Source organism: Amia ocellicauda, chromosome 19 (assembly GCF_036373705.1).
Source record: "Amia ocellicauda isolate fAmiCal2 chromosome 19, fAmiCal2.hap1, whole genome shotgun sequence".
Taxonomy (NCBI): domain Eukaryota; kingdom Metazoa; phylum Chordata; class Actinopteri; order Amiiformes; family Amiidae; genus Amia; species Amia ocellicauda.
Genome location: NC_089868.1, coordinates 11,430,725 through 11,451,877, shown reverse-complemented (window position 1 = coordinate 11,451,877; position 21,153 = coordinate 11,430,725). Strand labels below are relative to the sequence as shown.

General features: G+C 39.5%; 1 protein-coding gene across 1 annotated transcript; it reads right to left on the bottom strand.

Moving 5' to 3' along the window:
- Positions 1 to 3,745: 3,745 nt before the first annotated feature.
- On the bottom strand, positions 3,746 to 20,316 carry LOC136714293 (vitellogenin). The gene is made up of 34 exons (XM_066691692.1): positions 20,227 to 20,316; positions 20,039 to 20,053; positions 19,456 to 19,607; positions 19,081 to 19,332; positions 18,625 to 18,786; positions 18,170 to 18,327; positions 17,644 to 17,794; positions 17,374 to 17,528; positions 16,951 to 17,116; positions 16,387 to 16,512; positions 15,898 to 16,116; positions 15,306 to 15,523; positions 14,758 to 14,855; positions 14,157 to 14,281; positions 13,854 to 13,955; positions 13,290 to 13,409; positions 12,762 to 12,951; positions 12,579 to 12,672; positions 11,808 to 11,993; positions 11,299 to 11,443; positions 10,805 to 11,024; positions 10,296 to 10,453; positions 9,731 to 10,153; positions 9,334 to 9,390; positions 8,826 to 8,972; positions 8,179 to 8,391; positions 7,775 to 7,917; positions 7,127 to 7,265; positions 6,713 to 6,845; positions 6,235 to 6,421; positions 5,698 to 5,789; positions 5,181 to 5,435; positions 4,499 to 4,660; positions 3,746 to 3,986 (listed from the first exon to the last, which is right to left on the bottom strand). The coding sequence occupies exons 1-34, from the start codon at positions 20,264 to 20,266 to the stop codon at positions 3,868 to 3,870; spliced, it is 5,322 nt and encodes a 1,773-aa protein (XP_066547789.1). The 5' UTR covers positions 20,267 to 20,316; the 3' UTR covers positions 3,746 to 3,867.
- Between the last annotated feature and the right edge of the window lie 837 nt (positions 20,317 to 21,153).

Here is a 21,153-nt window from a genome sequence, read left to right as displayed (position 1 = left end):
CCCCTCTGAGGGGCTGATGACACACTTTGTCCCCCACCACGGAAGCCCAACAAGGCACAATCCACCCCAGAGGGCTGATGAGTCACCCCACCACAGAGGGCTAACAGGACATCCACACCCCAACGTCTGACGAGCCATCGCCACCCAAGGGCTGTTGATGTTCCAACCCCCTTACCCCAGAGGGCCGGCGAGAGACCGCCACTAGGGAAGACAGGAGGACAGTGTAAGAACTTTCTGATCTCCTTGCTGCTGTAACAATTATATTGCCTGGAGGGGAGGCATAAATAATACTGCATATTGGGAATTGAACCTATGATGTTGGGATCGCAGTGCTGTTCCTTAAGCAGTGCACCAATGGAGATGCAAGCTTAAATTTGAAACCTTATTTAAGTAGCATACAGCCGCTGCAGCCCACTGTCCTAACTAATCAGACCTAACTGTAAATAGGAAGAAGTTTAAATGTGTCTATTCCATGCTTTATACAGTACCATCATTAAACATAGCAATAAACAATTTATTGCTGTGCACTATGTGTTCTCCTAGGACAGTGGTTCTCAAATTACTTAATTTAACCCTTAATTTAACTAATAATGTCCTAAATCAGAGCCTTTGTGATACCCACTGCCTGACTACCTGATTCCCAGTTCCCAGGGGCCGCCCTTGTCTTGCCTTCGTCTGTCTTCCACTCCCTGTTCTTGGATTCCAATCATTCAATAATCATCCTTGTGTCACCAATTACCTTTCCCACCTGTATATTGATTCTTTGCTCATTAGTTCTTGTATCTCCATTACCACACTACTTCAATGCTAAGTCTTGTTCGCATCATTGCAGCAACTCCTAAGCTAATTGTTCCTAAACGTCTACTGTTTTTCTAGTGCATTTTCACCCCTGCTTTCTCTTGTGTTTACACCTTACGGATTCCCATACTAGTCTTGTTCGCTCGATCACCTGACCTCCTGACTGTGACATTACTACGCCTCTTGTCACGTCCTTTTTGTACCACGCACCGGATTCCTGGCTGTTTACCTGCGCTTGGATCCCCTTGTCTTGTTTGTTGTGATCCCCAGGCGTGACAGCCTTTTAATTATTTTAAATAGTAGGGGATTTAAGTTGGTGCCTGACGGGCCAGTCTGAGTATTTCACAATCTGCTCAGTTACTGGGATTTTCACGCACAACCATTTCTAGGGTTTACAAAGAATGGTGTGAAAAGGGAAAAACATCCAGTATGCGGCAGTCCTGTGGGCGAAAATGCCTTGTTGATGCTAGAGGTCAGAGGAGAATGGTCCAACTGATTCAAGCTGATAGAAGAGCAACTTTGACTGAAATAACCACTCGTTACAACCGAGGTATGCAGCAAAGCATTTGTGAAGCCACAACACGTACAACCTTGAGGCGGATGGGCTACAACAGCAGAAGACCCCACCGGGTACCACTCATCTCCACTACAGATAGGAAAAAGAGGCTACAATTTGCACAAGCTCACCAAAATTGGACAGTTGAAGACTGGAAAAATGTTGCCTGGTCTGATGAGTCTCGATTTCTGTTTAGAGATTCAGATGGTAGAGTCAGAATTTGGCGTAAACAGAATGAGAACATGAATCCATCATGCCTTGTTACCACTGTGCAGGCTGGTGGTGGTGGTGTAATGGTGTGGGGGATGTTTTCTTGGCACACTTTAGGCCCCTTAGTGCCAATTGGGCATCGTTTAAATGCCACGGCCTACCTGAGCATTGTTTCTGACCATGTCCATCCCTTTATGACCACCATGTACCCATCCTGTGATGGCTACTTCCAGCAGGATAATGCACCATGTCACAAAGGTCGAATCATTTCAAATTGGTTTCTTGAACATGACAATGAGTTCACTGTACTAAACTGGCCCCCACAGTCACCAGATCTCAACCCAATAGAGCATCTTTGGGATGTGGTGGAACGGGAGCTTCGTGCCCTGGATGTGCATCCCACAAATCTCCATCAACTGCAAGATGCTATCCTATCAATATGGGCCAACATTTCTAAAGAATGCTTTCAGCACCTTGTTGAATCAATGCCACGTAGAATTAAGGCAGTTCTGAAGGCGAAAGGGGGTCAAACACAGTAATAGTATGGTGTTCCTAATAATCCTTTAGGTGAGTGTATACTCGAAAAATTGTTAGTGTTCTGAAAAAAACATGCCTATTTGCAAAGAAATCCAAAATTGAATTTGAGGGATCTGAGTGAGTCGTCGTCCCCTCCAAATCTGACTGCATCATTCCCCCCTGGGGACAGCAGGGCAACATGTGACACGAAAACGCTGGCTGTGACGTCTGTGAGATTGACACGGGTGTGAATAAGAAGAATGCGTAAAAATGGATTACAGTATCATTGCACGTCAGTAGTCACAGACCGCCTGGTGACGCATAAAGCTGCGACACAGTCGAGGAGAGTTATTTTTTAGAAAGACCAGATCCTGAGGTGGATTAGTAAGTATAATTATTTGGTTATTTGTATTATTTCATCTACAGTTTTGTTTGGACAGCACCTAGACACCTCTTACAAATGCACTCGTACTGTGGGTTCTGTTTGTGCTATCAACACACAAATTGGTACAGTTGTTGTCCACATGCCACTGAAGGGATATGTGGAGATTCAGAGGTGCCTTTTTTAGGTGATGTGAAACATGATTTTGAAAATTGAAACAATAAACAGTTGGCTTTTTTCTAATGATTATAAGCATATGTTGCTAGCAATTTTCTCAGTTTTGTATATTCCAAGTAGTTGGATTTTAGATGTTTATAACGTTGTGATTAACGTATCTTAACAACCCCTTTTATCACAATTACAAGACACACAAAAAAGCACTATAATGCACTATAATGCAGTAAATACATATCAACAATGTATTAAGGGAGTAACACATTGATACAAGATATGCAGTTGTCATAAATTTACAACTTTATTCTTTTTATTTAAAAGAAAAGCAGGTTGACCACCACTGATCTAAAAGCTTTTTTAAATTATTATAATTTTATATGGTATGTGTGGTAACACTAAATTGGTAATGATAGGCAGAGGAGGAAGGGCCCCTAAACTGAGCTTTGATTGTGGCCAAAAAATTGCCAAACCCACCCCTGATGGGAACCCCCTCCACACACACTGTGGAATAGCAAGAGTTTGCTGCAAAACCAGACAAACCAGGACGGAGCTATGCAAAGTAACAAATAGTGGAAAAGTTGTGTTTCTGCTGCGTATTCATACATGCAATGGGCAAGATTAGCATCTGACCCCTCTCCTGACATTTTATTAAAAACTCTGATATAATTAAAAATATTTGGAAACATCAGTATTATAATATTTTTAGTTTGATTTGAAAAATGGAATTCAGCAATATCACTTCATTAAAGATATAACACTAAATGTACATATTCATTTAATATGGGCCGCATTTTATTTGGGGCCCAATCCTGCTTTTTCCCTCCCAACTAATAATGACTTAATCAAAGTCTTTGCCTCATTTCAATTTTTATATTATTCACCTTACAAAAAGTTGGAGAATCCAAGTGCCTTGTATAATTTAATATTTAAGTTAATATTTCCAACTGTTTAAAATTATTTACTAAATAATTCCTCAATTTAGGAAACTTAGTGAAATGAATGGCTCATTAAATGCCCATTGATATATGAAAACATGTTCTGTCATGAAGTGATCAATTACAGACAAACCTTCTCCCCCCAGAAATGAATACATAAAAACACAGTGGAAGGAATATTAAGCAGAAAATGTTTATTGTGTTACATGACAGACAAACACAGTGTTTTTAAAGATCTAATTGTAGTACATGTAGACTTCTTTTGGCATATCATTGATGCCGAGGCCTGGGCTGAACTAGGCTGAGGCACAGCGCTCTGCTGGGCAGGAGCACTCTGTGTGGGCCAGAAAAGAGTCCTCTCTGTCCTCGGTCTTCTCCGCAAAGATGGCATAATCTCTGCTGCTGATAGTTGACGCTGTGTATGAAAAACACCCACAAGGGTTCAGCACTCACCTCAGAGGAACATTAATTACAGCCCCTTCAGGAACTAAGGATGGATAGTATCATTATACCAGACCCTGGTATTGGGAACAGATATAATTCATAATAAGTGAAGAACTGTTCACTGATTTAAGTGTGGTACTGGTAATACAAATGTACCTGTGATGACATGCTCAGGAGGGAGGGGAGAACTTTTGGAAAGTAAAATGCAATTGGACTAGTGAATAAAGCAATCGAGGGACAATACACAACAGAATGAAACACATCAAGGGATAATACCCAAACATTCACATCCATAACTCCACTATATACCAGAACAACATGTAAATTAATCAAAGAATCAAATAATGAATTAAATATGATCCATAAACATATTTGATTGTTTTTAAATATAACTACACATTATTAGGAAGTCTTCAAGATTAAATGGACGCGTGAAACGTTCTCTAATGACAGTGTGTGTGCTGGGTGTGAGGGCGGTCGTACCTGCTGGGAGGCAGTGGAAGCCAATGTTGACGGGGGCAGTGTGAGTGGGGGAGCACCCGGCAGCACAGAGCAGCACGGCCTCAGTGGAGTAACAGCGTAACTCCTCCCCCAGAACAGACACCCTCCTGCCCAGTTCCACATGTTCTCGTCTGAACTTACACTCTGAAAGACACACACCATGTAAACCGTTAACACAAAGACACAAAGAGCTCATATGGGATTGTATAAATGACTAGGTTTAACTGGCCACTACAGACAGTGGTATTTAACAGGGTAAAGTGTTGTAGGAAACACAAACAGGGTTTCCAAATGGGATTTAAATTGTTCAGACAGGAAAGGAATCTGTTCCCAGCTTCAATTCACGGTTTTATGAGTAATATTTGAAATGCATTATTATTTGGTAATAATTAGTAGACAAATTCAACTATAAAAAATTACTGTAAAGACACATCAAGAACTTTTAAATAAATTGTGGAATTTCCCATATTTTTGACTGGCATTTTCATTAAAAAAATCCATTATTCACCATGTGAGCACTGCATTCGTTTTATTCCCATACTTTTTTGTATACAATCAGCAATAACCAGCAAAGAGGGCTAGACCCATGCGATATTTTATTGTGAGATGTGCGATTTTGTTTAAAGATTATTCTGGGAAGACATTTTGGACTGTTGGCCTGTACCTTCATTGCATTTGTCATCAGGCAGGATCCAGGATTGCGCAAAGCTGGTCTCTGACTTGGCGACACGTCCATTGGGCATCCGGTACTCGGTCTTCCTCTCCCCGTCGTTTTGACCGCACAATCCACATGTCTTCCCTCTCATGCCAGCGCACATCTTCACCTTTACATTCTCACCATCGAAATACAACTCATCTACGCCGTTCTCATGGGCCCTTAGAACCAGGCCATGGCCTTCTTGTTTAATTTCAATAGTACCTGCAAATGATAAAATATATCGAATATTTCAATCAAAACCACAGACAGAAGCTTGCAATGGACAGAAGCTTGGTACAGATTCTGTACAAATTAGTCATACCCATTTTTAACTTGTTAATTTTTAATCAGATTTTCATAGTTAACGTTAGAAGTTAAAAGTCCAACTTAATTTCCTGTTTTAGGAAGTCACAAGAAAAAAAGCACTCAATCCTGTCATAGTTAAATGTCAGGCTTGCAGCTGTGTGTGTGTTTTTTAACTCACCTTGTGAGAATGGCAGGTTCCTGGGTGAAACCTCTTGGTCATTGTACATTAGCCTCAGTTTGCCATTGGTTGACGGCAGCATTTCAATTTGACTGTTTTTTAAAAAGAGAGAGTTAATTCAATAAGAATAACATTGAAACTATAATATGTGGAGTTTATAGACAAAAAGAGTCATTGGCTACCACAACAGCATGATATATTCTTAGATTTGCCTTATAAAACCTTCACTGCCCTAGACATTGCCAGGGAATACTGATTTCAATACTCCACACCCCGCCTCACTCCGCACTTTGTCAGCCCCCTCAATCCCTCCCTCCCTCCCCCACCCTCCCCCACCCTCACAGGGATTGGCCCGGCGTCTTAATACATTTCATGAGAATGGCACTTGTTAATAATACCTTGTGCACCCCTGCTGGTATAGTAGGTATACTGTTGCCAGGGAGACAATGGCAATGAAGAACTGCATTGCTGTGTGTCGGCTCATTCACAGTGAGGTTTCTTTTCTTTTAAACATTTTTATAAATTTTTGTGACTTACTTATTACCGATTTGGACCTTCAAGACTCGGAGATTCTCAGACACAGAAGCCCGTTTAATCAGGATCGTGAATCGGGACTTGGCACTTAACTCGGTGGCCAGGACATAATAGCAGCTACGGGACATGTTGTAGGTGTATTGGACATCATCAAAGGTAGTGAACTTGTTCCCTTGTGCAATACATTCTGCTGTGAATTTCAAGAAAAATAATGTAAAAAAACTGCTGTGAGTCTAGGCTTGCATACGAAACTGCATGAGCTGTAGATGTACTGATAATGCATTTCTTGCAATGGAACCTGAAAAGACCAATTGCTTTAAAGGTTTCAGTCATCGATACATTGAGATTTTAAGTTAATTAGAAACTGCAGTCCTTCACAGGCCTAAATAGACTTGTCCGTAGGCCATCTCATTTCAGCTGCTCCTTTCCACCCAGCTTTATCTACAATACACAGTAATTACAAATGAAAAGCAGGACTTACATTTGGTTGACTCTGCAAAAACAATGGGGATTTGACTGAGGCTGCGTAGAAGACCAGGAGGTGTTTGTGTTTTATCAACGGGCCCAAAGGGTAATGTGACAGGAAGTGCCACAGCTGGCTTGTACAGTGTCATCTGAAAATACACATTTTATACATAAAAATAATATAGTGCAGTGACTTGTTTTTTCAGTAAACTACCGTACATTGTATATTTGTAATGCATATATCCATCAAAGCAGACAAGAGTAAGTTTAAGAATAATAATGCTTTAAAGAGTGGTAAATAAATCTTTAGATGACTTCCACAATGAAACACTTCACATTGCCAGAGAGAAACCTCCCTTAATATTAACCAGGACATTTCTTTAACACCTTGTGCATTAACATCTACAAATGTTTCAATGTAGCCACCTACCCTGTGAGTCTTTATCAACAAATCTAAAGTCCTCGGTGAAGAAACAGCCAAGTAGAGAGCTAACTGGTTTGATGCGTGCCTGTGCCACTTCTGATAAAATCCCAGCATTAACGTGGTTCCAGGTACATACTCTGCTAATCTTAATTGGAAAAAACAAACAGCAGATATAAACTTTTACAATCTTACAATTTTCTAACCATGTGGTAAGAAAAATATAACACAAAGACATACTAATAGGAATTTGGCCTGCATTGAACAAAAATCCTCCCAACAATCACAAATTCCAAACACTATACTTAATAGCATTTGTAACCTGGGTTGATAGAAGATACTCTCAAACAGCAAGCAGTCATCAAATATGAATTAGCAATAGGCAGGAATGTCTAATTCAAATCTGATGTAATCTGAGCCTTAGATATAGTTGGTGTACAGCTATGACTATGTTTACTATGTAATAATGAATCCTTACAATTACTCTACTGTTATACTTCCTATATATTCTTGTCTCGGTTTATCAGTGAAACATGTCTCTGTGCCAAATCCAGAAAGAGGGAAAGGAAAGACAAGTTCAAAAGAGAATGCACACAAATAACTCATATAGCCCTATATTGGGTTTTATATAAAAGAAAAACACATATCTATACGTACATCTTGCCTACGTGTTTGACAGGACGTGGAATCTTCCACCACTTGGTTTTGATCTGCAGGGCTGGATGAGCTCCCAGACGACCGGTCTCTGCCTTCACAGCCACTTTGTAATCCTGACATTCCTGACCCCATCTCATCACCGCCTGGAGAATCAAGACATCAGAGCTCTGTAGAGCGGGCCTACTTGGAGGAGACTAAGACCTCTTTAAGAACAGCAGCCTTGGTTTAAAAGTACTCCAGGCCAAGCGAACTAGGTTTGGCCAGCCCGAATTTAAAAAGCAAGACGGTTCTGGTCAGTAGATGGTTCTGTCCTTGGACATAAATTGGACAAGTCATTTGATACCTGCCTTAAAAAGTGCAATATAAATGCAAGATTATATTATCATTATGCTCGTTGTGTTTACCAGTGCTTTGTATTCATTCAGAAGTTCAGCATCTGCACAGACTTGCCACTTGTCGTTGCCATTGGTCTCTGCAGCCAGCACCTGCACACGGCGTTGATGTGCATCCACGTAGGCGGCCAGCTGGTATCTCTGCTGCTTCCTGTCACTCCCACTCTTCCTGGCCCGAGCAACAATGGCAAACAGAGGAGCCACTGAGTCTCCCAGGAATTTAGCCTACAACACAAAATACACAGAAATGTGTACCAACATAAAATACCCATTCTGGGAAAAACTTTAAATTCCATTTAAAAAAAAGCTAATAATAAAGGCTTATTTATTTTTTCTCTTTTATTTTGATGGTTCTTTGCCCCTCCCCCATGTTTCTAGGACATCTGGAACTTTCCCAATCATTTATTAGAGAATAACAAAACAAAGGCATAGAGTCCAATTTTGACATTAAAATAAACTAACCATTGGACTTCCATACATTTCTATGCCTGGATGAAATGACCATGAGAAAGCTTGCTTTTCAAATAGATGTAATTTCCCCTTAGCTACTGATCACAATTAAGACTATATCATACCAAGCTCTTGTCATATAACTGCAACATTAGACTGTAAACATGAACTCCTGTGACGGACTATTATGTAATGGGTCTTTCACAAACCTGTTCCTTGGAGGAAAACCTGTAGTTGCTGCTACTGTCGCTGGAACTTCTGCTGCTGCTGCTGCTGCTGCTGCTGCTGCTGCTTGAGGATCTTCTGGAACTGGATGAAGAAGAAGAACTCCTCTTCTTGTTTAGATCACTCTTAAGCTGAATAATTCAATAAAAGTAAGGAAGTATAAGTAAGGAAAAACAGTTTTGAGCTCCAACCATGAATTGCGCTCGCAAGCTTTCCAATTCTACTCCAACGCTCACTACTGCTACAACCCCATTACTAAGATTGTAGGAATAAAAAGTGAAAACTGTATGCTTGCCATTACCTTTCTTGTACTTATGATAGTTTAATTAGATACATAAATAGAACATCTATTTTTGGAACATGTAAATGATTGCAGTTCAAGGCGGGCACATATTTAAAATACTGTAGCATCACATCATAGGTTTTCCTCAATGAAAACATATAAAGGCACCCCTAGAAGTATGAAAGGAGGAAGGATGTGAATGCTCTCACCGCATGTCCATCACCTCTGAACTGGAGTTTGTAGATTGCAGGTCGGCCGCCGAAATCCTATAGACAGTAACGGACATTCAGCGTTAGTGTGCTTCTAAACATTTTGAGAACATGTGCACGTCTACATGATAAACAGAAGGCTGAATTACGCATTGACAAAGCACCTGGCAAGAAGGGCAGATGAAGGCTGTAGACAGGGGAAATCATTCCTGGCCTCCCTCGCCAGTTAAAGGTGCTGATTAATGAATACATTTTCCTACAGCTTATATTCCACCGCATGTGTCCCCTGTACCCCTGCCAGAAAACACTGTACAGATAATCGAATGGTCCTTTTGTGCAGTGCAGACACTTTGGGGCCGGTACAGCAGGGCTCTTTAAAGGTTTATATTGTCCATACCTGCTGAGAAGACGAGCTGGAGGAGCGTGAACTCCTAGAGGAGCTGCTAGAATTCGAGCTGGAGCTGCTGCTGAATTGGCCTCCAAATGCGGACTGGCGTTCCTGCTGCTTACTGTTCCTCCTATTGCTTCTGGAGCGCCTGCTGGAACTGCTGCTGCTACTGCTACTGGAACTGCTGCGGCTACTGCTGCTGGAACTGCTGCCACTGCTGCTGGAAGATGCCTTGTGATGCCTATTCTTCTGCTGAGATGTCTGTCTAGGATGTGGGTTGTTCCTGCTAGGCTTTCGGAAGTCCAATGCCCCCGATCGTCGACTGCTGGACTGGCTGCTACTCGAGCTGCTGCTTCGGCTGCTAGACTGGCTGCTGGACTGTGAACTGGAGGAGGAGGTTCTGTTGAGTCTGGTACCATTGCCTGCAGATCCCTGAGAAGATGAACACAGTTATTATTATGATTATAGTTCAATATTATAAAACAGATTAATGGTTTTTTTCCACTGTTGTTTCTGTTGACACAGATCTAGAAGCATTTCTTCACAGTAGGAGCATTGACTGATTTCAGCCTACCTGCAGGATCTTCCTCAATTTTGTCAAGACTCTGCCCTTCCCCCTTGAATCTCTAGGACTTTCATCAATGGGCATCATTGTGATGATTTTAGAAGCAGATTTGGGCCCAGTCTGGACTTCAATCTCTATCTCCTCTACTATAGCTTCAGGATTTTTTGCTGTGAATTAAGAACAGAAAATAATCAAAGCTCTGATTGATTCGGTCCTCCACATATAATACAGAGCAATCGTTAAGCTCAGGAATTTTGTGAATTTGTTTGTACCTCATTAATTAATTTACTATATTTTATCACATATCCATCAGCATCTTAAATTGGCAAATAACACAAACTGTAAAGGTGAAAATGGAAGGGGGGAATGGTACCTGCTTTGACATCTGTCACCCAGAGGTTTGCTAGGAAAAACTGATTCTGTCATCTCTAAAATTCCCAACAAGCCCATGGACCAGACTCTGTGACGCAAACCTTTTACATTGCGTATAAAATTAATTCTGTCCCTTGATTCCGTACCTGGTCTCAGAGCAATTTTCCAGAAATGCTTTCCAATGATAGTGTAAAGTGGCACATTTCTGAGGAAAGCAATATTTTCTGAGCTGGCCTCAAAACACAATTGGAATCCAAATGAATCAAAGCTTCCACAGGTGTTATACTTTCTGCAAGAAGAGTGTTGCCTCTTCTGGGCCTCCGAGGTTACTGACTCCTGAGACGACATCTCTGTGGACATCCTGGACTAAAACCAAATGACACAAAAAAATACATTTTAGAGCCATTCCATTGATCCATACCGGTCAATGCTAAATACAAAGTAGAAAAACACTTGTGAAACAGGGATTGTTTTACAAGCCCTGACAGTAAAAGTTCTTGTGGATCACTTCACAATTTAGAGGGTCATATATTTTATGAATGTCATTTCAAATGTATTCTATGAAACAGCCTAAACTCTGCACATCTGGAATGTCACCCGTCTTATTGATAAGAGCTACATATGGATAGAGGAAGCTCACAGTAGTTTCAGATGAGTCTCTCGGCCGAGTGGCTGGGTTGAAACGTGATTTCAAGGGGTTGGTCTCAGCAGATGCTGGTAATAAGGAGGTATTTTTAGCTGCTTCCAAGTCCTCAATGTTTCTTGATATAGCATATGCCTGAGCTCTAAAGCAAAACAAACCAACAAATAAATAAATATATAATTTGTTACATTGAAGGTTAAAGTTTTTCACTGATTCTGAGGTCAATCCATTATTGTTGCTGTGACTATAATGTGAAAAATGACAACTTTTGATAATGAATGGAACCAGAATGTAATACATGTGAATGTTTTCTTTTGCCTACAGATAAAGTTTTTCATGAAAATTACACTTTAATGGTAAAGAAAAAAGAATAGAAGGAAACCATAGTGATGGAGTTCTTCTGGAGGCTTTAACAGGACCAGGATTCAATTGTCCTGTCTGCCTGGGCTGAGCCAAGTTCAATACTTGCATGCGTACTGTTATTACAGGATAGGGTGCTTGAATACCTCACTGTCAGTACTTCAGTCTCAACCTGGCAAGGCTCAGTCTGCAGCTTGTAGTTGCTCTCCTTTATGTCTATCTTGGCGGTGAACTTCACTGGGACAATGGTGCGTGTGTTCACATGGAACTCCACTCCTGACTGGATGAGCTCGGTGTTGACTCCCATTGTGGCAATATTGTTCACAGCCAAACTAGGGGAAGGGGGGAGGAGAAAAGTACCCTAAATACACTGAAATGCACCAGACGAGTAAGCAGAATTTGACTTACCTGTATCACATCTGAGGAGGTGGAGTCAACATGAACTTGACAAGAAAATCACAAACTATACAATGTTCTGTATTATATGTTATATGTGTATCACATGAATATTAGATGGTGTTTATACAGAGGTCAGAAAAACAGATAACAAAGAAACATGTCACACTCTCAGCATGAACTGATTGTGTAGTTGGCAGTGTTTGTACAGTTTCAAATCAATTGCAGCACTGTCTGTGCTGTGAATTTATTAATTTTGTACTGCCCTATCTAGGCAAAATCCCACAGTACATAATCTATATTGATAAAAGTCATCCAATAAGTACAAACTGAAATGATTGAAATGAATTATCCCTCTTCAGTAAAATATAGGCTATATTTGTGTGGCATTTTACTCTTGTAATTCTTAGTTTGTTTCTTCATGTGGGATTTTAAATAGGATCGATGCCCATTTCATAGGATTTTGTCTTGAATTTATGTGACGAATTTGTAAGCAATCGAACGAAAAGCTGAAATCCTACCTGGGGGAGGCCTCAGTCTTGAGTTCAACTGCAGAGTTGAGAAACTGGAACATATTGAAATCTCTGGTGGGAGCCGGGGTGATCTGAGCCTGAGCTGGGGAACAAAAAGTCACTGGGTTCAGCTTGGTGTATTTAAGGAGAATTCACATATTGAGCCAGGTGAGGAATTGAGATTGCCATTACCAGTCATGGAAGTGGCTGCCACAGCCGCAGAGTACCAGCTCATTTCCAGGGGTAAGCCAACACAAGTTGGGATGATATGCCTCATCTCAGCCGCCAGCAGGGGCTTGGACCAGCGCACTGAGGTTCCACTCTGAAGCCGGGCCAAGATCTTCCACAAGAGGTTCTGTTTCCCTACTGGCTCTTGGGTTACCTGGGGAAAGCCAGTAAAAACCTGCCATGAGCCTGCTGCTCCACCCCGAATGTGTTAATCCTAATGGTTTCATCCGGACTTAAAAGTCAGGTTGCAACTAAAGCTATTAAATGTGTAGAAACCAAGACTTCCTCATTGTCACATATTACTGATACACATTCAATAAATACTTGTTATTTTGGAAGGAGAAATCCTTTGCATTACCTTAAACATGCTCTTTCTGGTCGTTTACTCACTCTATATAAACATCAACCAGAATCAAATTTGTAATTTTGGACATTGATGTCTGTTCAAGTAAAAGGTTCCGTAAGGGATGAAAAGTACAGATTTGAATGTACCTGAATGATTTCTTCAATGTACTTTTTGTTCAGGTGAGAGAAAGAAATTTCTTGTCCAAACAGCTTAATATACATGGATGCCAGTGTTTTCTCAGATGGAACCGACTTCCATCTTCTTAGCTGATAAAAGAAAAACATAACAATTATTCATTTCTTCCAAAGTTTTTAATTTCATTACCCCTGAGCGGTGTGTTTAAACCCAATTTAAATAATTGCCTCACATCCAATCATTAAATAAGTCCTGTAACGCATATCATTAAATTTGCATTTGTATTTTGTTTTAAAGGTAGAAGACAAATATTTGATATATTTACAATAGCTCAAATTGCAAGCTTGCATATAATGCATTCTATTAAGGATGATGTCATCTCATGATCTAGCTTACTTTTTTAAAAGAGGAATCTGGTTTCAAACAAACAAACAAACAAAGAATTCAAACAAATTGTTCAAAAAATTAAAAATCTCTTCAATGCTTCCTGAACACTGAAAGAAACAGAATGAAGTCTCTCAGATCTTCACTGTGGAATGGAAAGGCAATAAGCACTATAGTTAGACACTTCATACCATTTTCATGACCTCTTCAATCTTCTTACTAAAAAGGATGCTGTCCACTTCCTCATTTTTGTCCTGAAAAATTTCCTCCAAACCTTCTGCCCGGATACCAAACTAGAAAAAAAAAAAAAAAAAACAGCTCAAATCAGGATATTGATCAGTAATACAAGACAAAACCAAGAATACTTTTAAGCATATACATTTCCACATAAACCGGGTTAGCTTTCTTGTTATTGTTGTCAACAAATGGGTCAACAAATGTAAAACTTGTTCAAAGCTCTACCAGCATTTAAACCAACTTGTGTGGGGGCATACCTCAAGGGGATCAGATGTAGAACCAAGTAAGTAGGCCTGCAATCTAGTTATGATAGCCGTGGGGTACATACTGGCTGCATTGTTCATCAGGTATAAATCCACACCTGCTCCTGCCATTAAGTTATCTACAGTGGGAGACACACAACCATGGGACATCAAACCTGGATAGCTGGAGATTTGTAAAGCATTTTCAACCCAAGCAACCTACATCTGTTGCAAAAAAAAAAAACTTCCAGTATTACAAAATCAGGGGCAACAAGTAAATAAACTGCCTACAAACAATATGAAAATTACATATTTAATAAGCATTGGTTTGTTTTCTTACTTGGGAAAAAGTATAAAACAGCCCAGCAAACAGCTAGCCACTGACATTGCGTAGAAATCAGTGTATAACACAGTAATTATCATGGTTCCATGGCAAAACGATTGCCACAGCCTTTAAATATTCTACAAGACAATTTGGGTTATATACAGTTCTTCTTTCTCCACAATGATGATGAAATAGTTGGGACCCACTACCCAGAAGAAATCTTAGTGAGTAGATAATGCCAGATATCTTTAATCAAATGGAATTAGACATTTATGATGAAGTCACACTCACCATTAAATGTATCAATGTGAATTGATTTGCTGTATCTATAGTTCAGTCGATCAAGTTTAGAGCTAAGGAGTTTTAAGGCCATGTTAGAGTAAGCATACCTGAGGAAACAGGGAACCAACAAATTAAGCATGGTATAGGCAAAGGCTAATTTTACTTCAGAGTTAACACAGTTTTATCTTTGTATTTTTACTAAATGTAAAATTCATGAACCAAGATTTCCAATTAGGCTGGGATGTAATTGTGGATGGTTTTGTCCATTACTGTCACGGGGAACTTGAATTAGATAATAAATTACTATGGTAAGGAGTTCTTAAAACATCAGCTGGCTGGCATTCCCTTAAGGCAGAAAAACTGTACTCCTACTGAATAGCATGAATATATTTGCCTCAATGTTCCAAAACCTACTTAATACTTATATTTTACATGTATTTTATTTTATTTGGTAACTACTTGGCTCATTTAAATTTGATATATGTAGTTGTGTTTCTAACAAGTTAGAATTGGTATACCAGTGTTGCCAGGAAAAAGCATGTTTGAAGATGGCTTACAGTGAATGGTTTTCAGGTGCCTTGCTCCTGGACAGACTTTTCAAGTGAGAGTACACAAAGCTGGCCACTTGTAAACTGGTCTCCTTCAGCAAGGATTCAGCCAAAATAGTAATCTTAGCAGCAGGGGGTTTTGCTTCCAATAGAACCACACAGGCCATCATTCGAATCTCTGGATGCAGTCTGGTGTCCATAGAGATCGCAATTGTAATTTCTTGGATCTGACATTGAGAAAGACAAACATGTTTCTCTTTAAGCATTTTTCTATTTGTGCATATTTCATGTACCATGGTCACTTTGTATTTCTAACAAAAGGTTCTCCCTAGGAAGCTATGACAGCACTAAATCATTCTGTTTTCTATTACTCTGTGAGCAAACGTTAATGCTGCCAAACTAGATTCAGTTATGATCTGTTTTGGTGTATATGTAGATAAACGTACAGTCTTGTTTTCTGTTACTCTCCAAATCTGTGTGCCATGCCAGCAAACCTGGTCTCTCCATTTTTACATTTCCTTTACTATCCAGTACAAACACTGCCCTATCAAAGCATTTTTATTTTCCTAGCTCTTGCTGCATATTTGACGATTGTTCTCACCTTACTGGGTTCTCTCCTGGCAATGTTCCTCAGAGCCATCACTGCATCCACCTGGACATTTATGGGGAATTCTGCCTTCCCAGCCCCAAAGCCTGGCAGAAACTTCTGAATGGTTTTGATGCTGGAGGGCTGACCTGCATTGCCAATGGCCTTCAGGGCCAGCACCATGTGTTCCTCATGGGCTCTGCTCACTGCATCGGCCACAAAGTCATGCAGGTACTAGGGCACAAAAAGCAATGTGTGACCAAGGAGCAGTATATGTAGACCAGTCCAATTTTATTTATTTGCTATTGTGCAATGTAACACCCCAACAATCAATCAAAAACGCATAACACATCAATAACATGAAAATCATGGCTCTCTAAATTCTCACTTCTTTGATATCTGGAAGCCAGAGAAACAACATGATGAAGGCAGGTGGCCAATTTTCTCCCAGCTTTAACTGAAAAAAGTGGGTTATGTTTATTGTATGAATTTGAAAAGGCATACCTTCAAATAGGTAGTAGAACAGTCTTCATTTTCATTGCAGTACTTGTTTACCATGGTACCATAGGCCAGCATAGCCCAGTTAAACAATGCGGGCTGTTGCATTCTTTCCAGTTTAACTACAAACGCCTGTGGCAGAAGAGAAATCCAAGAATAAATCCAAGAAGGGAAAATCCTTTCAGCAGTATACACCTAATATCCAGGCATGTGCACAGGCTTAAAAGAACATATCAAGTAATTAATTGGGACTGTAATGGTGAGTTTCCCTGATAATCCAGTTCTGTCGTTTTTTGGCCACTCTGTAAAAATGATGCACTTTAACAAATTGTATTTATAACCTCATACAGAGGAAAGAGGTCTCAACTGTAAACATCAACGTTTTATGTAATCTCTTAAGTGTATTAAAAAGCCATACTTTTTGGGTTTATCATAATGTTAATTCAATTAATTAAAATGGTCTGCCATGTTTTTATATTCTTATGACACAACAAACTTGATCACTTTACAGTTGTGTATGAGTGTAAGTCTTTATGGAAATGCACAGTAGGGCTTGAAGACCACTATCACCTTTGCCATATCCATGGTTTCACGGTTGACATGGACAAAGTGCATGGCCGTAACCAGTATCTGACTGGCCTCGACAGTGGTGACTTCCTGATCCTGGATCCGTTCAATGATAAACTTGAAGGCGGTGGGGGTTCCAATAGCTGGGAGAGCATCCAAGAGCCACTGCCTATGAGTACAAGTCCAATCAAGATATGCAAAATAGACTACATTGAAAATAATAACAGGCTGTTGCTGAGGTTCATGGCTTTTGTGCTTTGGATTAATCCTGTGCTAAAAGTGTCAGGAAAGTTTTGTTACTTAGGAGGGGTACCTAGAAAACATACATTCATACATTCATGTAAAGAAATGCCACATTCTAAAGTTGTGTTTTTAAATACTGACTTTGTGGATACAGTTTTGCCAGGCAAAGTGTACAGTACTCACCTGTACATTTGTATAGAAAACTGCTTCCAGATTGAATTGATATTCTCATAGGTACAGCGGCGTAGGTGCTGGGTGAGTTCCAAGAACTTGGCTGGGGCCTCATTGTGGACAACGTCCTGGTTATTTTGGACCAGATTCTCCAGAATGTCTTTGATCTGAAAAACAATTAGATTTCTCTGTATAAAAATAGTTTGAATACAGTATTTAAAGGTTCACTGTATACAATAGTTATCACAGCATTCATCGGTCATCAGACTGAATGGTACCCACCTTTGTCTCTGGATTGTTGCTTCTGACAAGCTGAATTGGTGTTTGAATGAGCTCAGAAGCAAATTCATACTGAAGGCCTCCTCGACTCAGGAACTGTTGGTCTGGGAAACTGGCCTCAACTGCTTTTCCCTCAATAAAGTTCAGTTTCTGACTGTAAATGCAAGAGACAAGATTAAGGGCACTTTACAATAAAAAGCAGATTATAGCTGTATTCTGAGCTCACTTTGTCATTTGTGTCACTGTGGGAATTGGTGAAATCTCTTCTAACAATGTTAATTCAGTACTGTAGACCTCTGTAGATGAGTCTCAATGTGCCGTTCAAGTGAATTGTATTGTAATCTTTCACCTTATTTGCTGTACACTAGATAACCAAATTGTGTACCGCTCCTTGAAAGTTTACAATCCAGTTTTACTTTTAAATTAGTTGCTTTTGGAAATGGTGTCAGCCAAACCAATTTAGATGATAATAATAATGATATCTACATGTGTATATGGTATGACAAGACTGCATTTCTATATGTCCCACCTGACAACAGTGACAGCAGCTCCAGTCATTTCATTAAATGGAGAGAATTGATACACGGCATTGGCAGTTATACTTTCTATCAGGTAACCAGGGACAGAGGCCTTCATGGGTTTCATTACATAGGTGTAAGCAGCAGAACCTCTGAAGTTCTTTCCAATCTTGGTGGAAAAAGAAGAGATCAATTAGGTCTAAGAAATGCTACCCCAGGCAGATCTCAAGCTTGTAATTATAAAAATAATAATTATAATAAAAAATAATAGAATACAGTTTCTGAGGTCACTCTGAAATCATCAATTTGGAAATATTAAGGAACGCTTACATTTATATCAATTTAGCAAATTAAATTAAACTTTCTTAACTAATCAGTGAAGAAAAATGTGTTCCAAGTCTTCAAACATGAGTGCTTTCTGACTAAGTGGGTTTCTTCCTCCATAATTGCTCTTGGAAAAGCCTACCTTGCTGTGGGGGGCATGCTCATTTAAGCAAGCCATGCCAATGTTCTTATGGATTTTCTCCTTGCATTTGCTCAGGTCCGTAGACTTGGTGATGATGATTTCATCCTTTTTCTTGTTTTCCTGAATGACGTAGCTGGTTTGGCAGGACCCCGCAATGCCAGGCTGAAGGAGGGAGGAAGTGTGAGAACAAGAACCTTCATCATCTGACGATCATACCAACTTCTAACACGCTGAGGTCTAACCTCTATTAGGTTGGTTAATTGGACCTCGTAATTGACACAGCTTAATGAATCCATTCATAAAAATCACCTTATGACATACTGACAAATGTGCACATGTATGGTATAATGTCGTTGATCATAGTGTACCACCTGGACAAAATCTGTGTAGTCTTTTACATCTTATTGAATATAGGAAAGGCACAGAAGGTGATACAGGACATGCTGTGACACTCACCTCCTGCAGTTCGTACACAATTTCAGTGCTCTTTAAGGTCATCTGCAGCATATTCAGGATTCCTCTATGGATGTTGAGCACGGTGTCGGACACCTCCTCTGGAGCATATATGTGCCCAACATGGCCATTGTCGTACTCAAATTTGACAGGCTGCCCGAGCTCTCTTGCCAAAGCCTTTGTTAGTTTTGCAGCTGGCACAAATGGAGCCTTGGGCCAGATTCCATTATACTCCTCGATGACTGGACTCTTAAACTGAAAGTAAGAGTAAAGGAAGATATTAAGTGATCACCAATAATTATATAAAACAGCAAGTGGACAGAGAATAAATAACAATGAAAAAAAAAAAGATTGCATCCATGGTCTTGGAAAGCTAACCTGAAGCGAGTAGGTTTTCTGTCCCACTTCTGTGATTTGCACCAAACTGTCAATCTTCAGCCCAGCTCTGCTCAAGCCTTTCTCAGGAAGTCCAGTCAGAAGGATACCCTCATACTTGTATGGGTAGGTCTTACTGCCACTAAATGTTGGCTCTGTGTTACAAGAACATCTTATATGATCATCTATTACAACTCTCCCTTAGATGGGACTTCATTCTTAATAATTACATAGATCACTAAATAGATACATACATTAATTAACAAACTGTAAAGCTTAGAAGTGTTCCAGATCATTCAGTTGTATAATTATGTAAACTAAAATACAAATACATATATTGTATAAAAACATAATTATTAAATAAGAATTGTACAATTTATCCATTTGAGTAAGACAGTCACAATCAAACGTAACAATTAAGACTTGGCAAAATGGTGCTCTCTCTGAATTAAGCTTATCTCAACTAAATTAAGCTTATTTCATGAATGCTGGGTTGAAACCATTTATTTTGAACTACTTTAGTTTGCCAACCTAAATAAATTAGTTTCTGGTAAAAGAATAATACGATGGGTAAGTAAACACTTACCAAACTGCTTGCTCCCTAAAATAAATAAAACGAAAAGCAAGATAAGAGAATGATTGACAGGTAACTTGAGAAAAGCATCTTACATTGTTATAGCTTAAACCTGACTGTCAGGTGCACTTTATTTTAACATTCATATACACATGTAAAATTTACTAACATAAAAATGCCTTTCACTGGAGCCCACTTACCTACGAGGGTCACAGCTAACGCTAGCAGGATCACCCTCATTGTGAAAGGTGAACGTGGACAGTAGCTTTGGGCAGCTGCAGTCCTTATATTCACCCAAGTGACAAGAGGGGATGTGTGTCTGATTTTGTTGAGCTGTCATTTTCTTATCTCTGCTAAGGGCACCCTTGTGGAAATCTGAAACTGTCATCTTCAATTCCTGAGCCATAGAGAAATAGTGAAATAAAGTTTTTCAATTGTCTGCATAGGAACATGTTTTAAAAAGTAGCTTAAAAACATACAAACAGCAATTGTCTTGTATGTTTTTATTTTATTTTTTAAGAGTAACCTTAAAACATTTTAATGATGTTGCATAGTTTTTAACCTCTCCTTAACAGGTTATAATGACCTAAATGCTTTATTGGTCTTATTTATCTTTTGGGCACAAAATGTTGACAACCGTATTGATTTTGAAATTGGCAAGTCTAGGATGTTTGGATACTGCAAATATTTTATTAACCGTTATCTTCAAGATTATTCCACATGAGATCACCAAATACACAACTTCTGGTGAGGTGCCAGCTAACCAGATAATATTGCAATCAACTGAACACAGAATCTGAAATTCAAGAGATGGACCAGTGAAATGTACATAGTATTGTGAAACAATCATAGAACACGATCGCCACCATGTGGTCATTGTAATAACTTTATGTAGCATTTCAATCTTTTGTCAAAACCAAAAAATGTCCAACATCACACAATATTGTCAGAAGGAGAGGTTTTGGCTTCAGTATCAGCATCCATTATTTTCATCAGACTGTTTTCCCTTTAAAAATACTTAAGGGGTTACCTATCATATGGAGAAGAAAAATACAAGGACAAACTATAGATCAAATTATTGCACTGCACACTTTAATATTGTATAATTCGTTATTTCTCCCAAGTCA

What these genes read in the sequence shown, in the direction of transcription:
- LOC136714293 (XM_066691692.1), bottom strand. Translation starts at nt 20,266, where the DNA reads ATGAGGGTGATCCTGCTAGCGTTAGCTGTGACCCTCGTAG. An exon ending in AGCATGCCCCCCACAGCAAG is followed by an intron (nt 18,328 to 18,624) that starts GTAGGCTTTTCC and finishes TTTTCCACCAAG; the next exon opens with ATTGGAAAGAACTTCAGAGG. An exon ending in GGCAGCCACTTCCATGACTG is followed by an intron (nt 12,673 to 12,761) that starts GTAATGGCAATC and finishes TTTGTTCCCCAG; the next exon opens with CTCAGGCTCAGATCACCCCG.